The 22,866-nt window shown below is 41.9% G+C and overlaps 1 protein-coding gene across 4 annotated transcripts in view; it reads left to right on the top strand.

The window, feature by feature from the left end:
* The window catches only part of LOC126403592 (IQ motif and SEC7 domain-containing protein 1-like), a 128,445-nt gene that overhangs the window by 16,105 nt on the left and 89,474 nt on the right, over positions 1-22,866 (top strand). For 2 of the 4 annotated variants that reach the window (XM_050066344.1, XM_050066352.1), the window contains exons 2-3: positions 8,826-8,855; positions 20,120-20,227. In XM_050066344.1, coding sequence (XP_049922301.1) covers positions 8,826-8,855; positions 20,120-20,227 — 138 coding nt within the window. The remainder of the gene's footprint in view (positions 1-8,825; positions 8,856-20,119; positions 20,228-22,866) is intronic. The other 2 variants (XM_050066345.1, XM_050066346.1) reach the window with 2 other exon arrangements.

Consider the following 22,866-nt stretch of genomic DNA (forward strand, 5'->3'; position numbering starts at 1 on the left):
TGCAGGTTTAAAAGTTTCCATTGCTTACACTGTTACAGTAGGTGTTGGACTATAACCTGCGTGTTTGCACTCTGGCTGCCGGTGTGCACGGCTGTTTGTGTTCTGTGAAGCCCCGGAGATTTCAAGGGCTGATCTAAATCCAAGCAATATGTTCAGGAATGTAGCCAGAGCGAAAGTTTTCTTGTAGCCAGCTCTCTGTCTTAGGTCAAGTTCCCGCTAGAGTCGAGCATGGAAGAAAGTACAGTCTACCTTTTCAAGCGTGTCAAGAATCTGAGATTCAGCTTCTATTGAAACAGTATATTGACATTACTGAATTATATTTGCATTGAAATACTGAGAGTGAATAGAGCGTGGTAAAGTATTGCCACCAGGTTTCTCTGGCCTGAAATAACAGCATAGTCACCTTGGCATGCAGAATCTAAATGCAGCCTAAGGCAGATGAAATGTCTTCCAAAGGCTCATCAATACAGGCACCGCTCCCGGCTTGACAACAATACTGATGAGTGACAGAGTCAGTATATCAATTCTTAAAGGTCCAGTTCCTCTGTCGGTGCATTTCATGCTCCCTGGCATTTGTCTGAATAATATATTGACTATTAGGGCAGCGTCAGATGAGTACACGATGAGAAATGGCAGTGGGCAGAGCAGGTGGATTGTTTTAAGCAGTTTTTAGCAGTATGTACAAGTATGCATGTGTGTGCAAGTATGTGTGTGTGTGTGTGTGTGTGTGTGTGTGTAAAGGACCGCAGGGCCAGACAGCCAGTGGGGGTCAAGCACCAGTAACTCCTTAGAGATACATAATTTGACAGCACCATGCGAAGCAAACCAGCACAAAGGACTGGACTGACTCATTAGATCTGCTTAGCCAGACATTTCTGCCTGTAATTAGTTGCTGATTAATACAGTTATATGAACGCTACACTTGTGTGGCGCACGGAGGAGCCTAACACATGATGAATGCCCCTCATTTAGGCACTGGACTGAGAAAAAAGTCCAAGGGAAGCAGACATAATGGCACGCATGCACCTCATCAGACGGGCAAGAGCAAAATCTACATCAAACGCTGAGACGTCCTTTAACACGACTGCAGAATTCTCTTTTGAGATAAATGGATCTTATAAAATACTCACAATAACTATGAAATACTACACAAGAGCGCCAAGCTTCACAGTGTTTCTCTGTGGAACCTGTCAGTGTGAATGAGCTGTTATAGCAGACCGCAGGTTCAAGTCATTGATCACTCGGTGACATTGTTGTGAATTGAGGCCAGAGCCACAAAATTGCGAGAAGTGCTGTTCTGTTTTCAGTCGAAAGTTTTGTAAATTCAGCGTTACTTCAGCTGTGATTTATTCTTTTTCATGACAGCTCGGAGGGGTTTGTTCGCTAAAGCTCGGAGCGTTTCATGGCTGTCACGGTTGCTGCTGCGTGACACAGTATATTCAGTAAACCCAATAACTGTTTGGGTAACTTTGGAAATAACTCTGGTCTAAGCAGTTCAGTTAAGGACTCGGTAAAGTTCATAATGGAATCCCTGCTGTTAGCTTCCTTCAGCATAGTCAAAGATGAAGTTGGTGGGGCTGCGTATGCTGATTTCTAAATTGAATGATGCAAAGTATTAGGTAAAAGGAATGTAAAATAACTAGAGAAACGTGTAACACAGCAATGTTTTGCATGCAATGTGATCTCCGACGCACACTTTAAAAAAACATCCTATTTGAAAAACATGTCATCAATCACACACACCTCAGACAAACTGTAATTACCTCTGATTTTCTCTCAAATTCAGGAAAGGAAATAGCCACACATTTATTTCCTTTATTGCCTTAGCACTCTGCTTACTTCTTATTGCCATAATAAGGGTGGTAATGTGATGAAGTGCTAGAAGCCATTTCTTCAAGGCTTAACCCTACTCAATATTTTACAGAGAAAAACAAATAATGGGTTTATAATTACATTGGAGCTGGTCTTTTCTGAAAGAAGCGAGGGAAGTAAAACAGCTTTAGGGGGAAAGTATCCAAGCTTTTCTAATACATGGTACTATGTTTGGAAGTACAGAAATGCTCATGCTGAAAATAGGCTACATACAAAACAGGGATGCATGGGCAGCAAGATGTTGATGTGTGAATTATTGCAGCTGCGTGGCCCACAGTGTTTATTTGAAGCCGAGCAGGGAGCTATGATTAAATGAGCGGACTGGTGCGTTTCTGCAGTCGTGTCCAGTTGCACTTACTCTTGCAGAAAGGCAGATTGATAAACTCTGAGTCAGCATTTTTTTTGCACTGGGTGTGCCCTCTGTCCGTTTCCTCCCTCACAACAGGAAACAGGCTGTCCTCATTGTAACAGAGCCACAGGAAAAAAGGGGCACAGATGTACCATGCAAAGGGCACACACACAGACGCACAGTTAAACACAGTGAGTTAAAGGGCAGGTGACATAACAGGAAAGACAGCAGTGTAGGATTTGGTTGAAAGAAGCTAACTAGGTTCAGGTTTTAATTCTGCCACCGGAGATTTTGCTCTTCTGTGGGCCAACGTGGGAGAAACCAATCTCACAGCTTGTGGAGGCCTTCCTGTGGAATGATACCTCCAATGGGATTTGGCATTTCATGCATTATTTAAAAGGCTTTAGCAATGCACCTGAAAGAACCTCAGTAGCCAGTGTTTCTGCGCAGTGCAGAAGAAAAAGGGTTTAATGTGAATTCTAACGTTCACATTTCCATCATCATCAGGGTGATAAATTCTAACCAAGACTTAAATGTGGAATTCATCTGTTTCATGACGAGACAAATGAGCTTTGTCTAGACCGCAAGCAAAATGAATTAATACTTCATCAATGTGCCTGTCTCATATGATCATACATTCTGGAAGACCTGTTTCACTTCATCTTAACCCACTGTGTTCCAAGGCTGGACCAAAAGTGTAGCAGCTTACCTCAAATCCAATCGGCACAACTCCTACTGAGCTCTATCGATTCTGTTCCACTCAAAGAAGCAACTCATGCAAATTGCAGTACTGCAGGTATAACGAATTTGATGAAAAGAAGATAAATGAAAAAGTACGCCTCTGTTGTCACTGCGGCCTTAACTTAACAAGCCAGAGGCTCAGAAATCAAGTGCATAAAAGTGATGAAGTTCTGCTTGAATACCAGTGACTGATGACACCTCACACTGGCTGTGGTTACAGAGACAATATTTCTCCTGTCTCATTGAAGTCGTTCCGGTTAGAGATCCCAGCTGAACTGTTAACATGGATGCTAAATAAAGTGATCTGATGAGACGTGTGTTAACATGCCTCAAAGCATTTAATGAGAATAAAACTTTTTTTTTTTGACTTGTGCAAAGTTGTTCCGCCCGTTGTAAAGTCTAATCTCATCTGCCGGAAAAGTAACAGAAGAAAAAATAAGTTTTCAAACCTTACAGATAAAGTATAGAGGAAGAAAAAGTGGTTCTGCCTGTTAATACAATTTAGTAGTAAGTAACATAAGTGTAACCAAGATTATTTTCTGTAGCTACAAAGGACAAATATCCCTTAAACACCTCGTAAGCAGACTGTTGGTTGACGTTACAATTTACAGATGGTCCCTAAAGTCTCATGTGCAGGCTACTACTACCGGCTATTTCACATGGCAGCCTGTAGCAACAACATTACCTAAGGCTACTGTTTTAAAATCAAGAATACATTTATTAATCAGAGCACTCACAAAAGAACGTAGCACTAGCAGAGCAATACATATCTGGTAACACTTTACTTGAAGGTATCGACATAAAGGTGACATGACACTGTCATAACTATGACACTGTTATGAACTTGTCATAAACATTATGTACATGTCATAAACCTTTATGACTGCTGTCATTAAGTGTCATTCAGTTTTTGTAATGACAGGTTGACATTGATTATGACACCTTGACATTAATCAAAGTGACATTACCAGAAGATGTCTTTGTCATGACAGGCTGACATTAAATTTGTTTGGGATGTCCCTATAATGACAACTTGACATTAACCAGGATGACATTACCACAGAATGTCTTTATGTTAATGTCAAGATGTCATAAAAAGGACATCCCAAACAAATTTAATGTCAACCTGTCATGACAAAGACATCTTCTGGTAATGTCACTTTGATTAATGTCAAGGTGTCATAATCAAGACAACCCAAACAATGTCAACTTGTCATTACAAGAAACAAATGACAGCAGTCATAAACGTTTATGACATGTACATAATGCTCACGACAGTGTCATGTCATAGTTATGACAGTGTCATGTCACCCTTATGTAGATACCTTCAAGTAAAGTATTACCAAATATCTTTTAAATTAATTGCAATTCTGTGTCAAAATCAGCAGAGGGAGGCACGTAGAAACAGTCATTACGGCATGTCGTGTCACGGTCAGAGTCACCTAATGTCACCCCTATGTGGGACAAACGTGCAGAAAGAATATATTTATTCCCACCAGAGATAAACGTGCAGATTAAGTATTACATGGTTATTAGGTGCTAATATTTTACTACTGAATGATTTATCAGGGGTTTATACCACCCCTCTCAACCAAGGGCTTTATGTGAGGCATTTTTATTCTGACTGGGCTATTATTCTGGTTATTGGTGGAATATTAGGATCCATGTAATTGCACCTACTATGTCTATGTGTCTTCTGTACAGCACGACAGTCTTGCTGAATGTACTAAACTAAAAATCTAGCCATGACCCAGATCAAGATTAGTGCAGATAAGTAGTGGTGGTTTGTAGTGGCCTTTCTGCAGGACAGAGGAGCTGTCCAGGGTTCTGACCACTTCTTCATTGCCCTGGTTTGTTCTGAGGATGTTCGGTGCCAGCAGCATAAAAGACGGACATATCATTCAGCAAAACATCTGTGAAATATGGTCTTCGGTCAGATCATTTTTTTTTCTGTGATGCATTGTATACGCAGCCAATCGATAGCTCCAGTAATTGCCATTGGATCTGAACTGCAGCATGTGTGTCAATGAATCTCATCCTACCACTGCATTATATTGACCCAGCTCTAGTTTTCACCTCAACCTAATTCCACAGTTGTAATGGGGTTTGCTCTAATGAAAACACCAGCAGTATCAAGTTTGTTCTGTGCTTTATGGAATAATCAAAGGATGCTCGGATGTCTTTATGGATATTTACCAGACAATAGGAAGGACATGTTTAAGTAATGCGAGAGATTCTGGAGTGAAGATGGTGCACGGCAAACGGAAAAGAAAAACAAACTAAGAGTGATGAGATGGGAGAAAAAGATCACTCAGCCCAACAGAGAATTAGACACAGCATTATACAACAGAGAGGGTCATTATTTCTTCAAGGCAAGCCAACAAAACGCTGAACAGTACATCCCATCTAGGAAGAACCTTTGCAGCTACAGTACCTAATGGTATAGTCAGTCACTGTACTGCCTTTTCACCATGAATACCTCATTGTTTTCTCCATGTGAAAAGTGAAAAAAAAAGGCGAGAAGGGGGCTCATAAATTTGCCCTGATGCAGCCATGCAGTAGCTTTATTGCCCCTTTGTGCTGTGGTTCACAGAACGGGCTACATTTTATTTCTCTGGTGTAAAGAGTACTTTCCTTGCTGTTTGAGTGCCATTTAGTGCAGTCTATTTCTAAAAGTGCCGATGAAATTTAATGACAGAAACGGAAAACACGGGGTTTAAGACATGATAACATACATGGAGCCGGATGTGAATCTGAATGATGATTTGGTGTCTGTGTCCTCTGAGTTACCTGGGGACATATTCACGCCACAGAAGCTCCAAGTAGTCCGAGCTGAGGAGTGATTTCGGAAAATTCTCAGAGCATCTCTGTCAGTGTGGTTGACCCGTAGCAATGTACGGCACATTCTTTTAAAAGCTGATTCATTGATCGGAAAAAGAAAGACATCCAGTGGAATTGAAATGAACTGCATCACAATACAAGACTGTGAAAGCGCTCTAATTGTTTTTGTGATCTCTCTGCTGATGGAAGGTTGAGACAGACCCAAGTCATCACTACGGCACTGTTGCATCTTCCAGTTGCCAAACATCTCAGCGTCCCGATCACTTTCATTTCTGGTGTTACAGTTCTGTTGTGTGGGTTGGGAGATGTGAGCGCATCTCTAATGAGATCGACCGCAAACATTGTCTGTGCATGATCTAATCTGTAGTGTTTCATTTAGTGACTATCATTCAGTGTCTGGAGAATATTTCTCCTGCCTATTTGTCTTTCTGCCATTTTCTCCTCTGCTTAATCTTGTGTCTTTTAAAAGTCCTCCATACTACTAACAGTTATTCACCTTAGGAGCACTTTTAAGGGCTAAGATACACTGTGAATAACTTTCACCTTTGTCAGTAATATGTCTTAACTGCAAGGGAAATGCTTAGAAAACATCATAATTGTAAGAGTTTTCTTATAATTTCATCACTGAAGGCAACTTTTTGTACTAGAAATCTACGTCCCCTTATCTCTCCACTGATTTGGCTGTTATCAGGCCATTAATGGCAGTTATCAGTGGTGGTAAGCGTCATAGATATGGGTAAGTACGGGCCTGCCACATCTACTATTATGTTGAGAACGCTGTTATCAGGCCACGAAATAAGACCTTCAGTCCGAAAGGGCGTTCATGAGATTGCATATAGACAGCATAAAGGGTGGGAGTGGGAAGGAGGGTAGAGTCAAACACTGGACCATGTGAAAGGACCAGATTAGAGTCCCGTGTGAAACCAATATTTATGCTCAACCATGATCTTTTTCTAAACCTAACCACGTCTTTCTGGGGCCTGAACCAAAGTCAAGTGAAAGTGAAATCTATTGAAGTGGCAACAGCCATTAAAGGGGATGATAATAGCCTTCTGAACCTACCAGTGGGAGGAGAAGGCCCCTGCTGACTCATATCTATGAGGCTTATAACCACAGATAACGACCATTTAAGGGGCTGATAATGGCTTTGTACTAAAATATATACCCATGATATCCATAAATATACAAGTCTCCACAAAAGCGCCACTAAATCAACACCTTATTACACATGTGCAGCACAATAGGCCTTTATCACAGTACACATTTTGTGTTGTTTATTGATTTTCCCCCAGTCTTAATCAACATATAAACACAGGAATCACCTGGATAATCCTGTATGATTATGTGTAAGCGCCACTTATCATTGATTAGTTTGTTTTATTGTTAGATGGTTTGACTTGCTACAGTACGGAGAGAAATATATTAAGTGTAATGCTGAAGAGGTTGTTAAATATGTGAGGTTACTTTGTTCTTGTATATTTTGACCTCTGCAAATATGTATTGTGGTCCTGTGTGGCTACTGCACGTATGTGACGAATGAACAGGAAGTGACGCTTTTATTGTGGAATTTTCAGCTTTAGAAAATAAACAATTGTGGCGGAGCAACAGGGTTGTTTTAACGTCCGTTGGCATTGCTACCAAGCCAACTCAACACGTAAAGCAGTCTCCTGTCGTCATTAAGATGTGGTTATTTATAGAGGTGAACTGAGACAAAGATGAAAACAATGCATCTTAAATATAGCATAACATGTGGTCCATCACTTTGGCGTGGTGAGCAGCTCTAAATACTACAATACCCATGAACCTTGGCTGTCCTAGCAACAGAGAAAAAAGCCAGTGCCGTAGTTGAGTGAGTTGATTTAAGTTGCAGATTGTAATATCAGTTTTTTCTCTCAACAGTGTAATCCTTAGCTGCCGCTCATCATTAGCAGGGCTAATAACAGAATTTTAAGCTTCATGATTGGATGTTTGGTGCTGAAATGCACTCTGGGAGTCAGAGTTGACTTCTTGTACCTTCAACTTTTCATTGAAGAGCCAAAAATAGCTTCAACCACTTCTAAACTCTGTACCAGGACCCTGAAACTGAAGCAGCTAAACGGAATTCAGCGAGCAGTTATCGTGTTACTTACACCTGTGATTTTGCTAGTTACATGTCTTATATGAAAAAGGCTTATTGTCGTAGTGTTTAAGGCCATAGACTGTGTAATAAGATGGATGACATCTCGATCGCCTCCTGGTGGCTGGCTGGAGTATAGGTTATAAACCCCGCCCCCTCTGGGTGGGACTTGGGCTGAACTAAAAGATCAAAGTACATGTCAAATAAATGTTTCAGCTAATGTATGTTTCAGTGTTCATTTTACTGGTAAGTTTTTTATTTGATGCTATAAAAGGGGGATGTGACATCATCGTTGATTGCTGTGTATGTGTCAGTTGGTGTGCTCGTGATTGAATTGAGCCAATGGCGCTGAGGAAGAAGAAGAGGAGATGCGTCTTTCATCTTCATATACAATCGATTTTTAAGACTAAGGGCTGTTACGCTTTGATCACCCTTGTTTTCTCTGATTAGGGGTCACATTGATAGAAACTCCTACTCAATCCAATACTTTACAATCACAAACTACGGCCTTAAAAAATGACCACAGAGTTTAATCAGCACCAGCTTTTTTTTTCTGCAAAGGCAAGATGCTGCATTCATAATAAGCACTGCGCTGCCACAGGAGACAGTGTTTACACACTCAGTAGAATATCAATGTATGATTTAGTAAATGTCACTAAGTTATAGCTGGAATTTGAAGTGTGGCCGTTTCTAAGGATGACACATTGATCTGTTTCAAAGTGTCGCACCCCTCCGTGCCAGATAGATAAACCTTGCTGCTGTCATGAAGTTGCTGAATCAAGTGATGGTGCTCAATGAGGCGTTTTGTTACTGTACATGTCTTTAGCTGCATCACCAACATACTGCAGCATTCTTGATCCCACCTGCTCGACAAAATCAATGAACCAGTGTTTTTTTGTCTTCCAGGTCTGAATGTGACTCGTCCAGAATGGTGAGGTATGTCAATGTTACTCGATCTACACCTGCTCAGGACTGTGCACCCGCCTGCATTTTGTAGATACTCTCTCTTAAAACACTTCTAAGTCTGTGCCTTTTGGTTGGCAAGGCTTTGGTGGAGACATGGTGTTATGTAAGGCTTTTGATTTGAGTGTGTCAAGCCGAATATCCTGGCATCATGGTGCGAGCCAGAGTGAGTGGTTTTTGTCCATCTGAAGGATTGAGGCAGGCCTGATGTGGTGTTATTGGTGTTTGTGGATATTACAGTGTGGAGGAAATGATGAGATTTTATGTCAAGCTGCAGTCCAAGGTCGCATTCCTCTGTAGTTGGCTTGTTCCCTGTGTGAACCTCAGTGGCTGGAGATTTGTAGGGGTGTCTCTGCTGAGTTAAGACGTGGGTTGATTTAAAGCTGTAACGTGAATCTATCATTGCTTTGAGAGCGGCTAAGAAATATGGCTTGCGTGTCGAGAGTAGATGGGCTTCTCTCACTGGTAAACACACTCCTTATCTGCAGCTTCTCTCTTTAGGGATGACTCGCTGTGGGATCCGAACAGCCTCTGCCTCTGTAGCTGTGTATTAAGGGCCCGCCAGTGTCTAGACAAGTTGAGCAGAGTGTAGCCGAGCCTGTCCCGTGTTTTAGTGAAAATTTTCCAGGCCATGTCTGTTCTTTCCTGAGGTGCTCGGCTGTCTGCGCTCCCCAGGCCGCTTTTATTCTGCTCTAAATGTCCTATAACAAATCTGAAGCGAATCCAGTGGGCGACAGCCTGGAGATGTGTGCCAGTCTTTGTCTTTGTACCGTCACAGTAAATGTGTGTATGTGTGTGTGTGCGCACACTAGAGAAATGTGCATGTGAAGTTTGTCTGCCACTCAGTAGCAGGCCCAAATGTGCATGTGAAGTTTGTCTGCCACTCAGTAGCAGGCCCACCAACAGCAGCGTACAAAAGGAAAGAAAGAATTCTTGTAGAAAATAGGTTATATCAAAATTTCATATGAATCAGTTGAATGAAAATATCTTATCAATGTTTAATGTTTTTTTTTAGGGTTTGGTAGGTTGCCTTTTATTAATCACACTCAAAATATCTGCATGCTGTAATCAATGCTACTTGAATATTTAGAAGTCGGAGAATGTTTTTTATTTATTAAGTGTTGCCTCAGGTGAAATCACTGGCAGACAAAAGAGGGATTTTCTGAAATAACAAACAAGCCAGTGTTCAATAATGTACATCATTAAGTGTTGCTTCACAATGGAGAATTACCTCTCAGACTTACTGTCATATACAGCTCTCAGGTCACAAATATTTACTGGAAAACATGATCCAAAACAGGAAAAAGTGTTATTTAACACTTTTTTTCACCTTCAGTTTGACTGTTGGGCATCATGATGATGACCAAATCATAATTGACCTCTCGCTAAGTCCCGCCCATGGACACAGACTGGCCAATCATAACCTAGCATCAGGTCGGCTCAGACCAGGGTCTGACAACATGTCTGTGCTCCATTGTTTCAGATTTCCTTCATTTTCAGGCTGGTTTTGTGGATTTGGAGCTAAATGTTGTGCCTGGGGCACGTTGTGTATTAATGATACTCGTTACCTGGAGAGGTTGGAAAAGTTTCTTCCCTGTTCCAAAACCAAAATCAAACCCTGAAAAGTGTAGGGTTAGCTAGCTAGCTACTGAAGATATAGCCTACTGAATGTATACACATGCTGCTTTTGCTTTTTAATGATTATAACAGTGAAACAAAGACCGACCCTGCTGTACAGGAACCAGTTAAAGGAAGCAGGGAAACTTTGCTGATATTCAACCAGCTGTGTGTCATCGCATTGTGCGCAGATGAACGTTGTTTGACTTCCCCATGAGATCCCTGCCCGTCCGGCACTTCTAACTGTCTTTGTCTTTTTAACCTGTTGTTGCTGCTGAGTCAGTTTGACATCCTGGATATATCCTTCAAACACAGACTGTAGACCCCTCTGTCTGCTTCTCTCTGGAATCACTCTTCCATTTTCCCAAAAATATGATAATATTTCTTCAGGGAGTGCAGTTAGTTACAGTGTGGGCTCCGTGCTTACTCTGACAGCTTGTCTGACCATCACAAATGGGTGGAGCTTAGTGAAGGGTCAATTGTAAATCGTCTGGAAATTCTCTCTTCATTAACATTTTTTTAAGGGGCGTTATTGATGGGTTATTGACATGTGACATAGGGCTCAGCGACCAGTGCCCAGGTCCGCCTGGTGTAGATGGCCAATGATGGTATATTAAGGTTCTGTATATAACATTTATTGTATTAATACAGCTACAAACCACTATTTACTATGTGAACATATAGTAAAGTGACAGCATCTTGAACAGAGAATGATGTAATGCTCCCTCTGTGTGTTGTAAATCGAGTTTTTCTGTTTGTTGTTGTAGTAAATGGTATGGAGGCGTAAGCATGTTAGTGCATGTAGGTCCCTGTGTTTGTATCCCACTGGCTAATCGCTGCTGCTCTGCACTGCACTCATATGGCGGTTACCACTGATATCTGGACAGCCGCATCACAGAGCATAGCACCCGCCCTCCAGTTACCCCGCAGATTAACACCTTTAATTGCAACCACTGTTGCAGTTGTTAGCGCTGTTTGTGCTGCTAGCACCGTTAGCTGCTAGCTCAGCCTGTTAAGATCATGTGCAGACAACCAAATCAGACTCCGGATCATAGATATGCTCTCAATGTTGTATACAGCTCCTTTAAACTTTTGCCAAGTCATGCACAAAGTACAGCAAACACATCTGTATCTCAAGAAAAGCTTTAAGTTCAGTTGATCTTCTTTTTATGTTCAGTTCCTTCAATACTGACATGATAGCGGCTTCAACAGAAAGTGTCACATTAGCTGCAACCGTCTTTGTTGTTTTTGAAAATGCCTCCGCAGCACTTCTCTTTACCGTCTGTATCTCAAACACACCCCATATTAGATAAACAATTGTGACCGGGCTGGCACGTCTCAGGCCGCTGGAAATCTGTCTAAAGTGTAGGGGTACGAGACAGCATCTGCCAGAGCAAATAAAACATGAGCTTGCAAATTCATCTACTTTTCAGGCAATCATGTCGTGGCTGACACGAGTGCAGCGTGCAGTGTCGTGCACAGTATTTTGATATAATACTCTCTATTATCCCCCGGCCCACTGTAATGAACATTACCTTGAAAATGGTTTCCATACCATAACAGACGTTATGATGCTTTATATGTACTGATACCAGGAGAAGGTTCTCTGTGTTATCATGAAGTGCATTTTTTGCCATATCTCGCTGGTGCTGCTGCTGATGGTAGAGTCGAAATCTGAAAGCACAGCAGTGGAAATGGAGGACAAGGCTTCAGAGGCAAACAATCCCATCTCACCAAATTGATGCTTTGATGTGGTTGGAAACCTTCCAAATGGCAGCAGCCCTCTGCATATCGTTCTTGGTTGTGAATTTGGCCACGGTTCCTAGAATCTTCCCCTCATTAATATGAAGCGTGGTGTGCCAAGACTGTTACTTTGCTACTGTATACGCTGAGGTTTCGATCCTCACGTGCACATCTCCGCCAGCACATTTTGCGTCACGTGACTTGTTTGGCAGCTGCATACATGGGTTGGATGCAAAAACCATGATATTTCTGAATTAAAGTGATTGCTGACTTCTGCTCAGCTTTGAGCGAAAAGACATGATGGCACTGATCCCGCAAATTAGTGAGAAGCCTCAAGAGCAGCTCGTCTCCCACCGTGTCAGGTGCAGCTGGAGATACTGCGGCAACGTTAGGCTGCTCAACATTTGACACATCTCCATCAAAATAGCGAGGCTGAACATGTAAACTAGACTAGATGTACACAGAGTTTTATGCAAGACTGATAGTGATTGTAAAACAGTTTATTAAATTGTGTGTAATTGGGCAATAAAATAGGAAGTAATAAAAGACTATACAAGTGGACGAATAAATCTATCAATAAACAGCAGTTAGACAAAGACATTACATAATTAAAAAGAATAAAGAGTGCTGGAATAAAGACGTCACAAATAAATCAGTCCGACAATAATACATTGAAAGGGCAATCTGTAATAACTACATTGAATTATAAAAATGGATATATTAAAGAGAAGGTAAAACTTAAATAGTTGGTGGAGTTTCAAGTTAATCTCACAAAAACCCTACAGCCTTTACAGGTATTTTTTTGTAATTCAGAATTTTAATTAAAAAGATGTCTCCCTATTCACTTTTCAATTTGCCAAATGATTATTTATATGGCAGTCTTGGGGCTTTGCTGATGTGCTGGTGATGCACCGAGAGCTCTCATTGGTTTCACCATCACAGCACCAGTAAATGAGAGCTGTTGTTTTGTACGTCTCAGTGCAGATCAGCAAAGTGGCTCCACTACAAAGCTGCGTTCATTAACAACATACCATAGAAAACAGGTTCATTAGCATTCAAAAAATACGACATTAATAACCAGATAAGTGCTGCTTGTCCTATATACATGAATGAATCTTGTTCCTCCTCCGACACTGTGTTATGTAGTTAATTATGGAAGCAAGGGAAGGTCGTAAGGATTTGGATCTTATGAGCGACTGAATGCCTGATTGTGAAATGTAATCACCACTAAGTACTCAAAGCTGGGATAGGCAGAATATGGAAAGGGAAAACAATGGCAGAATTTGTAAATACACCCCCCTCTCTATCCTAAGCTCCTCCTACCAAACAACGATGGGCATGTGTGTGTGCCTCATACAGTGACCCAAAGTTTCCCTTACATTGATTTATTTAATATTAGTTAATCTTTGTGTTTATCAGGCCACTAATGAGACAAAAATGAGCAAACTAACCACTCCACAATCCTGCCGCCTCACTCCCCGCCGCTGTGGGATGCTTCCCTGCGAGGCAAGTATGCATTAGCTCAGGAAGCGGAGCTTGACATGGCAGCTATAGCGACTCAAATTTGGCCAGCACAAACGCCCCAGCTCCGGTGGTCATAGTGTGCTGGTGGCCAGATTTTAAACTATGCAACAGCAGCATCAGAACACCATAACAGGTGAGGTGGTCTGTAGCGGCGGGGAGTGAGGCGGAGAACACAGGCTCTATGCTCATGGCTCAGCTAACGTTAGCTACATAAACATGAACTTGAAGCCACAGCCATAAGCCTTTGGCTCCGGTTAGCAGAAGGCTAAACTGTTAGCAGCATTTTCTCTCCATCTCTGAAACACTTTGCCAATATTGCCACGTTTCATTGTGTTTACTGTCAAACTCTCTTTTAAACTCTTGTCTTTTGGGTTGCTTTGCAGTGTAGACAACCAGTGCTGTAATCGCAACTTTCTCTGGCAATTGAATCAGGCTTTCACCGAAGGGACGTGCACGCGCATTTGTAGAAAAGCCAACAGGAACGTCCTCTCTTTGAAATGACCTGTGATTGGCTGAAGTCTCCTGTCGAGGCTAGAGTTTCTAAAGCTTGAAAACAGAGAAAGGTGCCGAGGAGGGCGCCAAGAGGAGATAGAGAAGTCTAATGTTCTCTCACACCACTTGAATTACAATATGCTCAAAGTTTATGATGGGATTTTTGCCCAGTGACGCCAAAATAAAGCTGCCTACTTCAGCTTTGAGGTTGAAAATGAAACACACTGAATTTATATCAGTGAGATTTTTTACTTAATTTATGTGCTCTGAATGCATCTCTTTTAAATTCCCACTAGTTTCAAGTTGTGCAAATTTAAAAACTTGATATTTCTTTGCCTTTGCACTGACAGCGCTCCACTACACTCCTCCCTCTAGACAATAGAGCAGTTAGCCTCAGTGAAAACTTTCTGTATACTGCCGCCTCTAATGCTCTCCCCGTGGATACAGTATACATATCTCGGTGTAATTATTCAGTGGCATCTCTTTAAAGTGAAGCAGCAGCCAGTATGAAATGGCTGTGGCCATTGCTGGGAGTTTCTCTATCAGTCACATGATTTATCTTGGCTCACAGTTCCCTTTTGTATCAGGGCTCAAAGCTGTTTAAAATCACTACGAGTGCCAACACAGCACTCTGCTGACAACACACAGCAGACTTACAGTCACTTACATCTCTCACCCCGTTAATATGCCACACCATGACACAAGTGAGCCTGGCTGTTTAAAATTTTGTGTGTTACATGGCTTGGTAGGTTTCATTATCATTAATAATGGAAAAGCCACTGAACTTGGCACAGGCGCTATAAATAAATAAGCCTTGCTCCCGAAGGATTGCTTTGCACTGGTTTGATAGAAGTTTGAGTGTGTGTGTGTGTGTGTGTGTGTGTGTGTGTGTGTGTGTGTGTGTGTGTGTCTTGTGTGGAGAGAGAGAGAGAGAGAGAGAGAGAGATTTGCCCTGTCGGTGATGAGGGGATTATTCTCATACACACTCCGTGGCTAATGAGAGAGGAATAACAACATGGCGGTGTTTAATTGGTCTGCTGTTCTGTAATCAGAATAGATGACTTCATTCAGATGTGATTAGAACCTGGGTGAGATAGGCAGGCGGGCGCTCAACAGCCTCAGCGACCTGCTTTTTATTGGATTGTTCTTCAGTGAATGTCTGATGATAAGATGTTCTCCTGCTCCCCGATGCACTCTTGTGCCGCACTCATTCATAAACCCAGACTAGCGCACGACAAAAGCCTACAGCGGTGAAGGTGTCCGACACTTTATTGCACCAATTGCAGTGAGAGTGCAGGATGAAAGTGCTCTTGTCTGCCGGTGAACAGATTTTTGAAAGTCCATTTGTGCTCATGTTATTTATACCTGTTTACTTGTGCCCAGTGAGCTCCTGTATTGTGATGGATGGCGGCTGTTTAATTGGGAGCGTCTGAGAACAGAGATGCGAACTCAAATTTGAAATTTTATTGCCTGGAATGATGTATCCAGGACTGTGGGACTTCTGAGCGGTGCACACTCTGCCTTTTTTTTATTGAGCATGTTTGTTCAGATGCATGCGAAGGCCAGCTTGCCAGAGAGCTGCAGTATAGTGAGTGACTGGAGGTATTCTGGAGGAAAGCCTCGGCGGTATCCGCGGCTTTTATTCCCTGTAATTCTCCACAGAGAGTTGGGGAAACAGACAGGCAGGGATTATAAAGCCCCCCCCCTCTCCCACCCCATTATTGTAGAGATGACAATGAGCTGAATAAAGCTTTGCTGGGCTGTTGTTGTGGAGGTCAAAAACCCCTCTCAAAGTGTGTCTCAAAACAACACCGGTAAGCAGAGTGTTTCCAATCAATTCAAACATTAATTCAGGCTGTCTTGTTGTTATATTTGATGTAGAAGTATTGTGGGATCATTTACAAAGCAGAATGAAATGCCAAAGGAATTAACATAAATGGGAGCAAGGAGACTGCACTCTGGCAACTTCTCTTGCATCTAACAGATGAGGCATTCGCCGGAATAACGATGGAGCTGCAGTTTTCTATCTGCAGGCAGGACATTACTCCAAAACAGCACAATGTGGGGACTGAACTGTGCTTAATTCACACTGAAATCTAACCTCAAAAGAGCTGGCCGGTCCTCCGATGCACTGACAGTATGTGTCAGGGCGGTTGAACTGATATTTGTCTGCAGGGAGGAGAGGTGACAGTGCTGTGTTACAGGGCGATCTAGTGCAGTCTCTTCACCCTGAGCCGGCGCTCTCTGCAGGGATCACACAAACCTATCGTCTTCTCTCGTCTCCTTTGCCATCTTCTGTTGCCATGGAGAGCGATGCTCAACTTCGGCGGGTAGGACACCGTGCCTGCTTGTCTTTGTCCTTACGCAAGTCCCTTTTGACTGAGCAAACTGGATTTTAAGGCCTTAATCAGGCATTGTTCTGAAAACACTTCCCTCCACAGGAATTAAACAAAACAGTGTGTTTGCAGTGTATGGTGAAAGAAAAGCAAAGACAATGAAGGACATGGTTTTAAAGTCTGAGAACATCTCTCCCGCGGTGCAAAGAACTGCCGTCTTTTTTTTTATGAATTGTGGGTGTTTGTGCATCAGTCATTGCACTGACAGGTCTGAAACGAGGTCTGTGTGTTTGACTCTGCGGCACAGTAACAAATGGAAGACAGGAAGAAAATTCAGACTAATTCAAGGTTCACAGCTCCCAACTCTGCCAGAGCAGAGACATTAGCATTTCTTAAATTAATAATTCATTATGCCGAAACAGCAGCAAATGGCAGCAGCCATGACACAATTAGCCATTGATATTACTCAGGGCCTCAGTGCAGGATTTTTCACACAGAGCCTGAGTGCAAGCTGTGTTGAGGAATGAGGGATGCTTATATATTTTGCTACAGATGCTTTTACAAAATGCATGCTTGCGAATTAAAGGAGGGAGTCGGGTCTTGTGGAATATTATGTGGAATCTGGTTTTATTTGACTGGAAAATTAGCAATTATTCTTTCAACATATGTACATGCAGTTCTCATAAATCAAATTAGCTATGGCTATCATTACTTGTAATGATGGCCCATAGTGATGGTTTTCCGCACCGAGCCAGATGCGGCTTTTGATGAAGATCTCATCCCCTGAGAGCGATGGGTTGGTTTTTGACTGCAAATTGAATGCCTGAGAAGACGTGCCTGGCCTGTCTGAGACAAGCGGCCCAGCTCGGTGAAAACCTTAACAAACAATAGATGAGAGAGAAATGCCTCTGTGGAAATAGTATCCAGTGGAAGGAGATGAGAAATGCCTGAGCAATGATCAGTAGAGGACAAAACCGCTTTAACTGCAGTAGACCGAGCACAAACTATGAAGCCGCACAGACACTACAAAGAAACCTACCCCTCTTCTTTCCTTTGATCAACCAGGTTTTGTTTCTTTCTTCCCTTAAATCGTAAGATATTCACATTTCATGAGCTAATTTTACTGATCTGTTTCTCTCTGTTTCTATCTTTGGTCAGAGTCAAAAATAGATAGACAGGTATTTTTGGGAACAAAATCTGACAAATTGAAGCATATGGCACTCTTTTAATGTACATTCATAGTTTTCCAAAAGGCATGCGGTAATATAATTTAAGTATACACAAAGTGCAGGGTAAGTGTCCACTATCACCACAAAAAGTGTACTCAAGTACAACCTAATAGCACTGTCAACTGCACTTGTAGTCAAGCATACAATATGCACATTTTACCAATTATGCATTGTAAACACATAAAGTGCAGTGTGAGTACATTAGCAGGCAAGCTGGCTGTAAGTACATTAATGAGCACAGATAGAAGTATACTTGAATAACTACAGCTAAGTACAAGTTAGTGTACTTGTGTACAAGAACTTTGTGAATAAGGTCACACAAATCAAAAACTTATAGAGTGTGCCAGTAAACCCAGAACTCCGTTAGCGCCTTTAGCACTTCCGGTTCTCTCGTCTAAAAGTCAATACGTTTTTTGAATGGGATTTTGGTAAAATGCCTCAAATAAGGTCTGTGGTTAACAAAAGCTTAAGCGAGTTTCAGGTTTTGTTCTACGACATAAAAAAAAAGTAAATACCCTACTTGTGAATTTTGAAGCTTTTACGTGTCGTAAAAAAGGCGGTTGCTAACAAGATGCTCAATACGACCACAAACCCTGTCGGGGACATTAAACGTCATCACCCCTAAACAGACGAGAGTGCTGGCAGTCCGCCACTACAGCTTCTTATTTAGCTTAAACAGTCCGATTTCCCCATTATACAATGTTTTTAAAATAAAGCGGCCGAAATCAGTTGAAAGCTTAGTGGCGGTGACGTCAAGAATCATGCGACTGTGAAGTAGTCATGTAGTCTGTTAAAGCCTAACGTTAGCTTTTTACTTCTGGCGATCGCATTTAAGCTTCAAATGCAGTATGAAAGGTGTTCATATGTGAAGATTATCTCACTGAACAAAACCTGTAAGTATCATAAACTTGTGTTAGCCACAGAGCTTATTTTCTGACATAATCCAAAACGCAATGCAAAAATCACATTCAGTTTCCCTTCCGGGAACCCGCGCGATGCTAAACTTCCGGGTTTTGACGTCAGCCCTGGCACACTATTAGAGAAGGAGTTTAAATTAATATTTAAAAAGGCCTTACAGTACTTCACAGAAACCCCACCGCCCGACTAGTGCTTTTTAGGTGTAACTGTAGAGTAACTGCACAAGTATAGATGCTCACAATGGCGTGGGCCACATGCGTAGGCTATGGTGTAGGCTCTGCATAGAGCTGGCGCACAAGTATAGTTCTCGCTTATGACAAAATCACTTGATGACACCAACTCCCGTGTGCACATGGCAAGAGAGGAGAGGGAGAGACGCTGTGCTGCTGCCAAAGGAGCCGCTGAATGAGTTCCTTCTGAGCAGTAACTCACTAAAAGAGTCTGAGAAGTTCGGGGCTGTTCATGAAACATTCAGGACGCCACAGTTTATTCCACTACTGAAGCTGCTACTCTTTTTGGAACCACAGCAGAATCTGTAATAATTTCACTTTCAGCCATGCTTGTTGTTTTTGGGGGTAACAGTATGACACCAGTATGTCAACAAGTCAAACTATTGCGGGTATCACATAAAACTATCCCGGAATTATTGTGAATGAGATGATATGGCACACCTCTACTTTGCTGATTTATAACAATGCAGGTAAAACTTCCCTCTGTTTTACCAGCCCTCAGATCTCCCCTTTTACGTCTCAGCTCAAATTTTGCTTACTGTTTTTTGCTGGCTTTGTGGCTGTTGCTCAAACTACAGATTGTACTACCACATTTCGTGTGCCAGCCACCCCGGGTGTAAGGAGTATAGAAGCGGATCAAGTCTCTCTGTCAAACACAGGCCAAAAAAACTAACCAAAAACATGGCACTCCTCTGAAAGTAGTCATCAGTAATATAAACTGTACAGTACATGAGTTGCAGTCAGTGGGCCAAAGCACGCAAACACCGATCTGGTCTTTAAAGTGGAATATGTTAGTACTTAACAAGCTCAACTCAGCTTTGCTCTCATGTGACAGTGGTGATATTGTGTGTTGTGGTGCGTACTTGCGTTACACTGTGTAGTTAGTGGTTTGAAACCAATCATGTTCCAGACCCTTTGATGTCATTTTTCCTGTAAAGACTCCACTCTTTGTAATAGGAAGTTTCAATACAGAATTCCATAGTACCAGGTTTGATGTAGTACACAGAGGTAAAAACATGAAAGTCACAAACCCCTGAGGGGAAATGGATGATTTTGATGCAGAGCAGTCATATAACATTTAAAGGTTTCTTTTACATCTGCCCTTCTGTGTCAACAGTCTGAGACGTGTTTTGTTTGTACCTCTGTAGGAGACATGCCTCCCTTCCTATCGAAGTCACAGAGAATCCTGGGAGGTTAGCGTCTGCGGGCTGCAGAAGAGTCATCCCCTGCCGCAAATGGAAGTCAGCTTCCTTTGGGTACAGTAAGACGTTATTTTTACGACTATGTGCTTAATATTTGTCCCATGAGTACCGCAGCATTTCCAGCACCATGGCACAAAAGTCTTTTTCTTGTCTTACTCTCCACTTGTTAATGTCTAAAAGTCATCGCAGTTCATATCCAAGCCCTGGTAATTAGCCTTTCTGTGGCAGATGTATCAGCCGTGACAGTTTGACGGTCGCAGACTTTGCAGCGTCCTAATGTTTGAGTCTTTGCAGCTGTTCTCCAGCCATCAGCTTTTTTATGACACAGCAGTTTCAGTGCTGCAATGTTGTTTTCCTGATGTGCACAATGAACTTCAGTGGCCAAATGCACTGTAGGAGATCATTAGGCTCAGCCCTTAATGAAATATGATCCCTGCATATGTGAGCCTCTGTTGCTGCTCACCCATTAGCCTGTGCTGAGCTCGGAGCTAGAGAGAGCTTCTCATAAAACAAGGAGAGATGAGTGCAGACAGCCGCATCGGTGGGACAGACTTAGGGGGCTTCAAAAGGCTGGAGAGAGTTTCAAAGACGCCTCCTAGTGCTGTGTGCTTCATCATCAAAAAGCAATGTGCGCCTAATCCATAGCCCACTTTTGGCTCATGTGCAGCCCAAAAATAAATCCCAGTGCATAGTGGGAATGTGTTCTATTTTTAAAGAGTAGTGTTCAGAAGTTTCTGATGAGTCGGAACATCTGTGGGTTGTTTTTAGACTTTGGTAATGTTGCAGAAATGAAGAATTTGCTGTTTCCTGCTGATTAACACCTCTCATTTTGTGTTCTCTCTGATTGTCCCCGTGTGATTGTTGCTCTGTAAGTAATTTTCAAGCTCAGCTGAAAGCTAATAGGTTTAATGGATCATGACTGTAAACAAGATGATGGCTGTGATCGGAGGTTGATTGTTTTCCTCTCCAGCTCCGCAGCATTGTTTACTTCTGTTTAGGCGCACAGACGCACTATAATCAACCCCTAATTAGCAAATGACAGTCAAATACCTGATCATTTTCATGCATTTTAGGTGGTTGCTTTATTACTGTTCCCCTGAAGTAATCATTAAAGTGTGAGAGTTAGTTTCTGTTGCAATCTAGTCGCGTTTTGTAGCGGATACCTTGAAACTTTACAGTTCTCAATAATGCTGTGGTGAAGGTGTGGTTAGGTTTAGGCACAAAAACCACCTGGTTATGGTTAGGAAAAGAACATGATTCAGCTTAGAACGACGACATTTAGTGGCACTAGAGCTGCTGTAAAAGCAGGGTTGGGTTGGTGGAAAACACCCAGGTTTAGGAGGTGAAACACTGCAGGGAAATGCCGTGAAGCGTTGGTAAAAATCATTGTTTAAACTAAGGATGCACTGATTTATCAGCCACACATCGGTATCAGCAGGTATTTGCCTAGCTGAACAATAAAGTGGCATTTACCAATGGCAGTGGCTTGAAACTAACAGAATGAACAAATGGACAAACTGAAATCTTCCCCGGGTTGCCATCGATACAAAAGGATGCAGTAAACTCACTATCGATGCTTCAGGGGATACACTCTATTGTTTCCCTGATAATGCTACATTGTGAACAACAAATCCATGTTGATGTTAGCAGCCGATGTTACTGTAGCAGCCAGCGGCCGCAACTAACTGCTGACAGAGGCTGCACTGAGTGACATTATGATGTCTTAAGCTGTCCTTGGTAAAAATGAGTATCAAGTGAATGTACATTATAACCTTCTCATGATGTCTTAATGTAACCTTGAAAACTGTAGTTTGTGGCAAGAAACTTGAATAAATGAAGCTGTTTGGAGGAGAAACTTGTTGATGTTTTCGCAGCAATATAAAATAGATATTAGAGATGAATTTATGATATATAAAGTAAAGATGCTTTAAAGCAGTCATTATTATTATTAGTTTATGAGTATTTTTTTTTTATGTACATGGTTATTTTAAAGCCAGGGTAGCAAACGTACGGCCCTTCGAATGACTGTGCTTAAGAGATGATCGTACCTATGATACTGAGGGGTGGTCCCATCATTACTAGACTCTCAGCACCGGTACCAAGGTATCAGCATCACAGCTGAGACCGTGGAGCCAATCAGGCTGTGTGCTCACAGTTACAGTTGCAAACTATGAAATACATTGCTGAAAACTTAATAAACACTGATTCCATTTCATTAAAAGTCTAATATAATTCTGCTGCTGACAGCTGACATGTCACTCATGCTTATCGTATCTGTTAGCTGTGTTAGCGATGTAGCTACCCAGCTACAGCTCGTCGGTACAGTCAGTGATGTAGCAGAATGAACTGCGGTCAAGCCAGCAGTCACTAAATACTTGTGTCCCTTATAGATTGAAAAGTAAATACCACTAACTTGTGAGGGAAAAGTATGTATTCTTTGATTTTTGGGTTGCTGGAAATAAAAATTTGAAAGATTATTCCTAATGTTGAGGGCATGTCTGACAACATACTGACACAAACCACAAGTATTTTTACTGTATCAGTATTTAGAGATATTCCAAAGTAAAAGTCCTACATTTTTACCTTAAAATCTCAAACTTTAAAGCTATAGTGCGTAACTTCTGTCGCCTCCCAGCGGATAATGCGTTATTACAACTAATAAGCCGGCGGCACTTCCATGTACACAGAGTAAC

Source organism: Epinephelus moara, chromosome 16 (genome assembly GCF_006386435.1).
Source record: "Epinephelus moara isolate mb chromosome 16, YSFRI_EMoa_1.0, whole genome shotgun sequence".
Classification (NCBI taxonomy): domain Eukaryota; kingdom Metazoa; phylum Chordata; class Actinopteri; order Perciformes; family Serranidae; genus Epinephelus; species Epinephelus moara.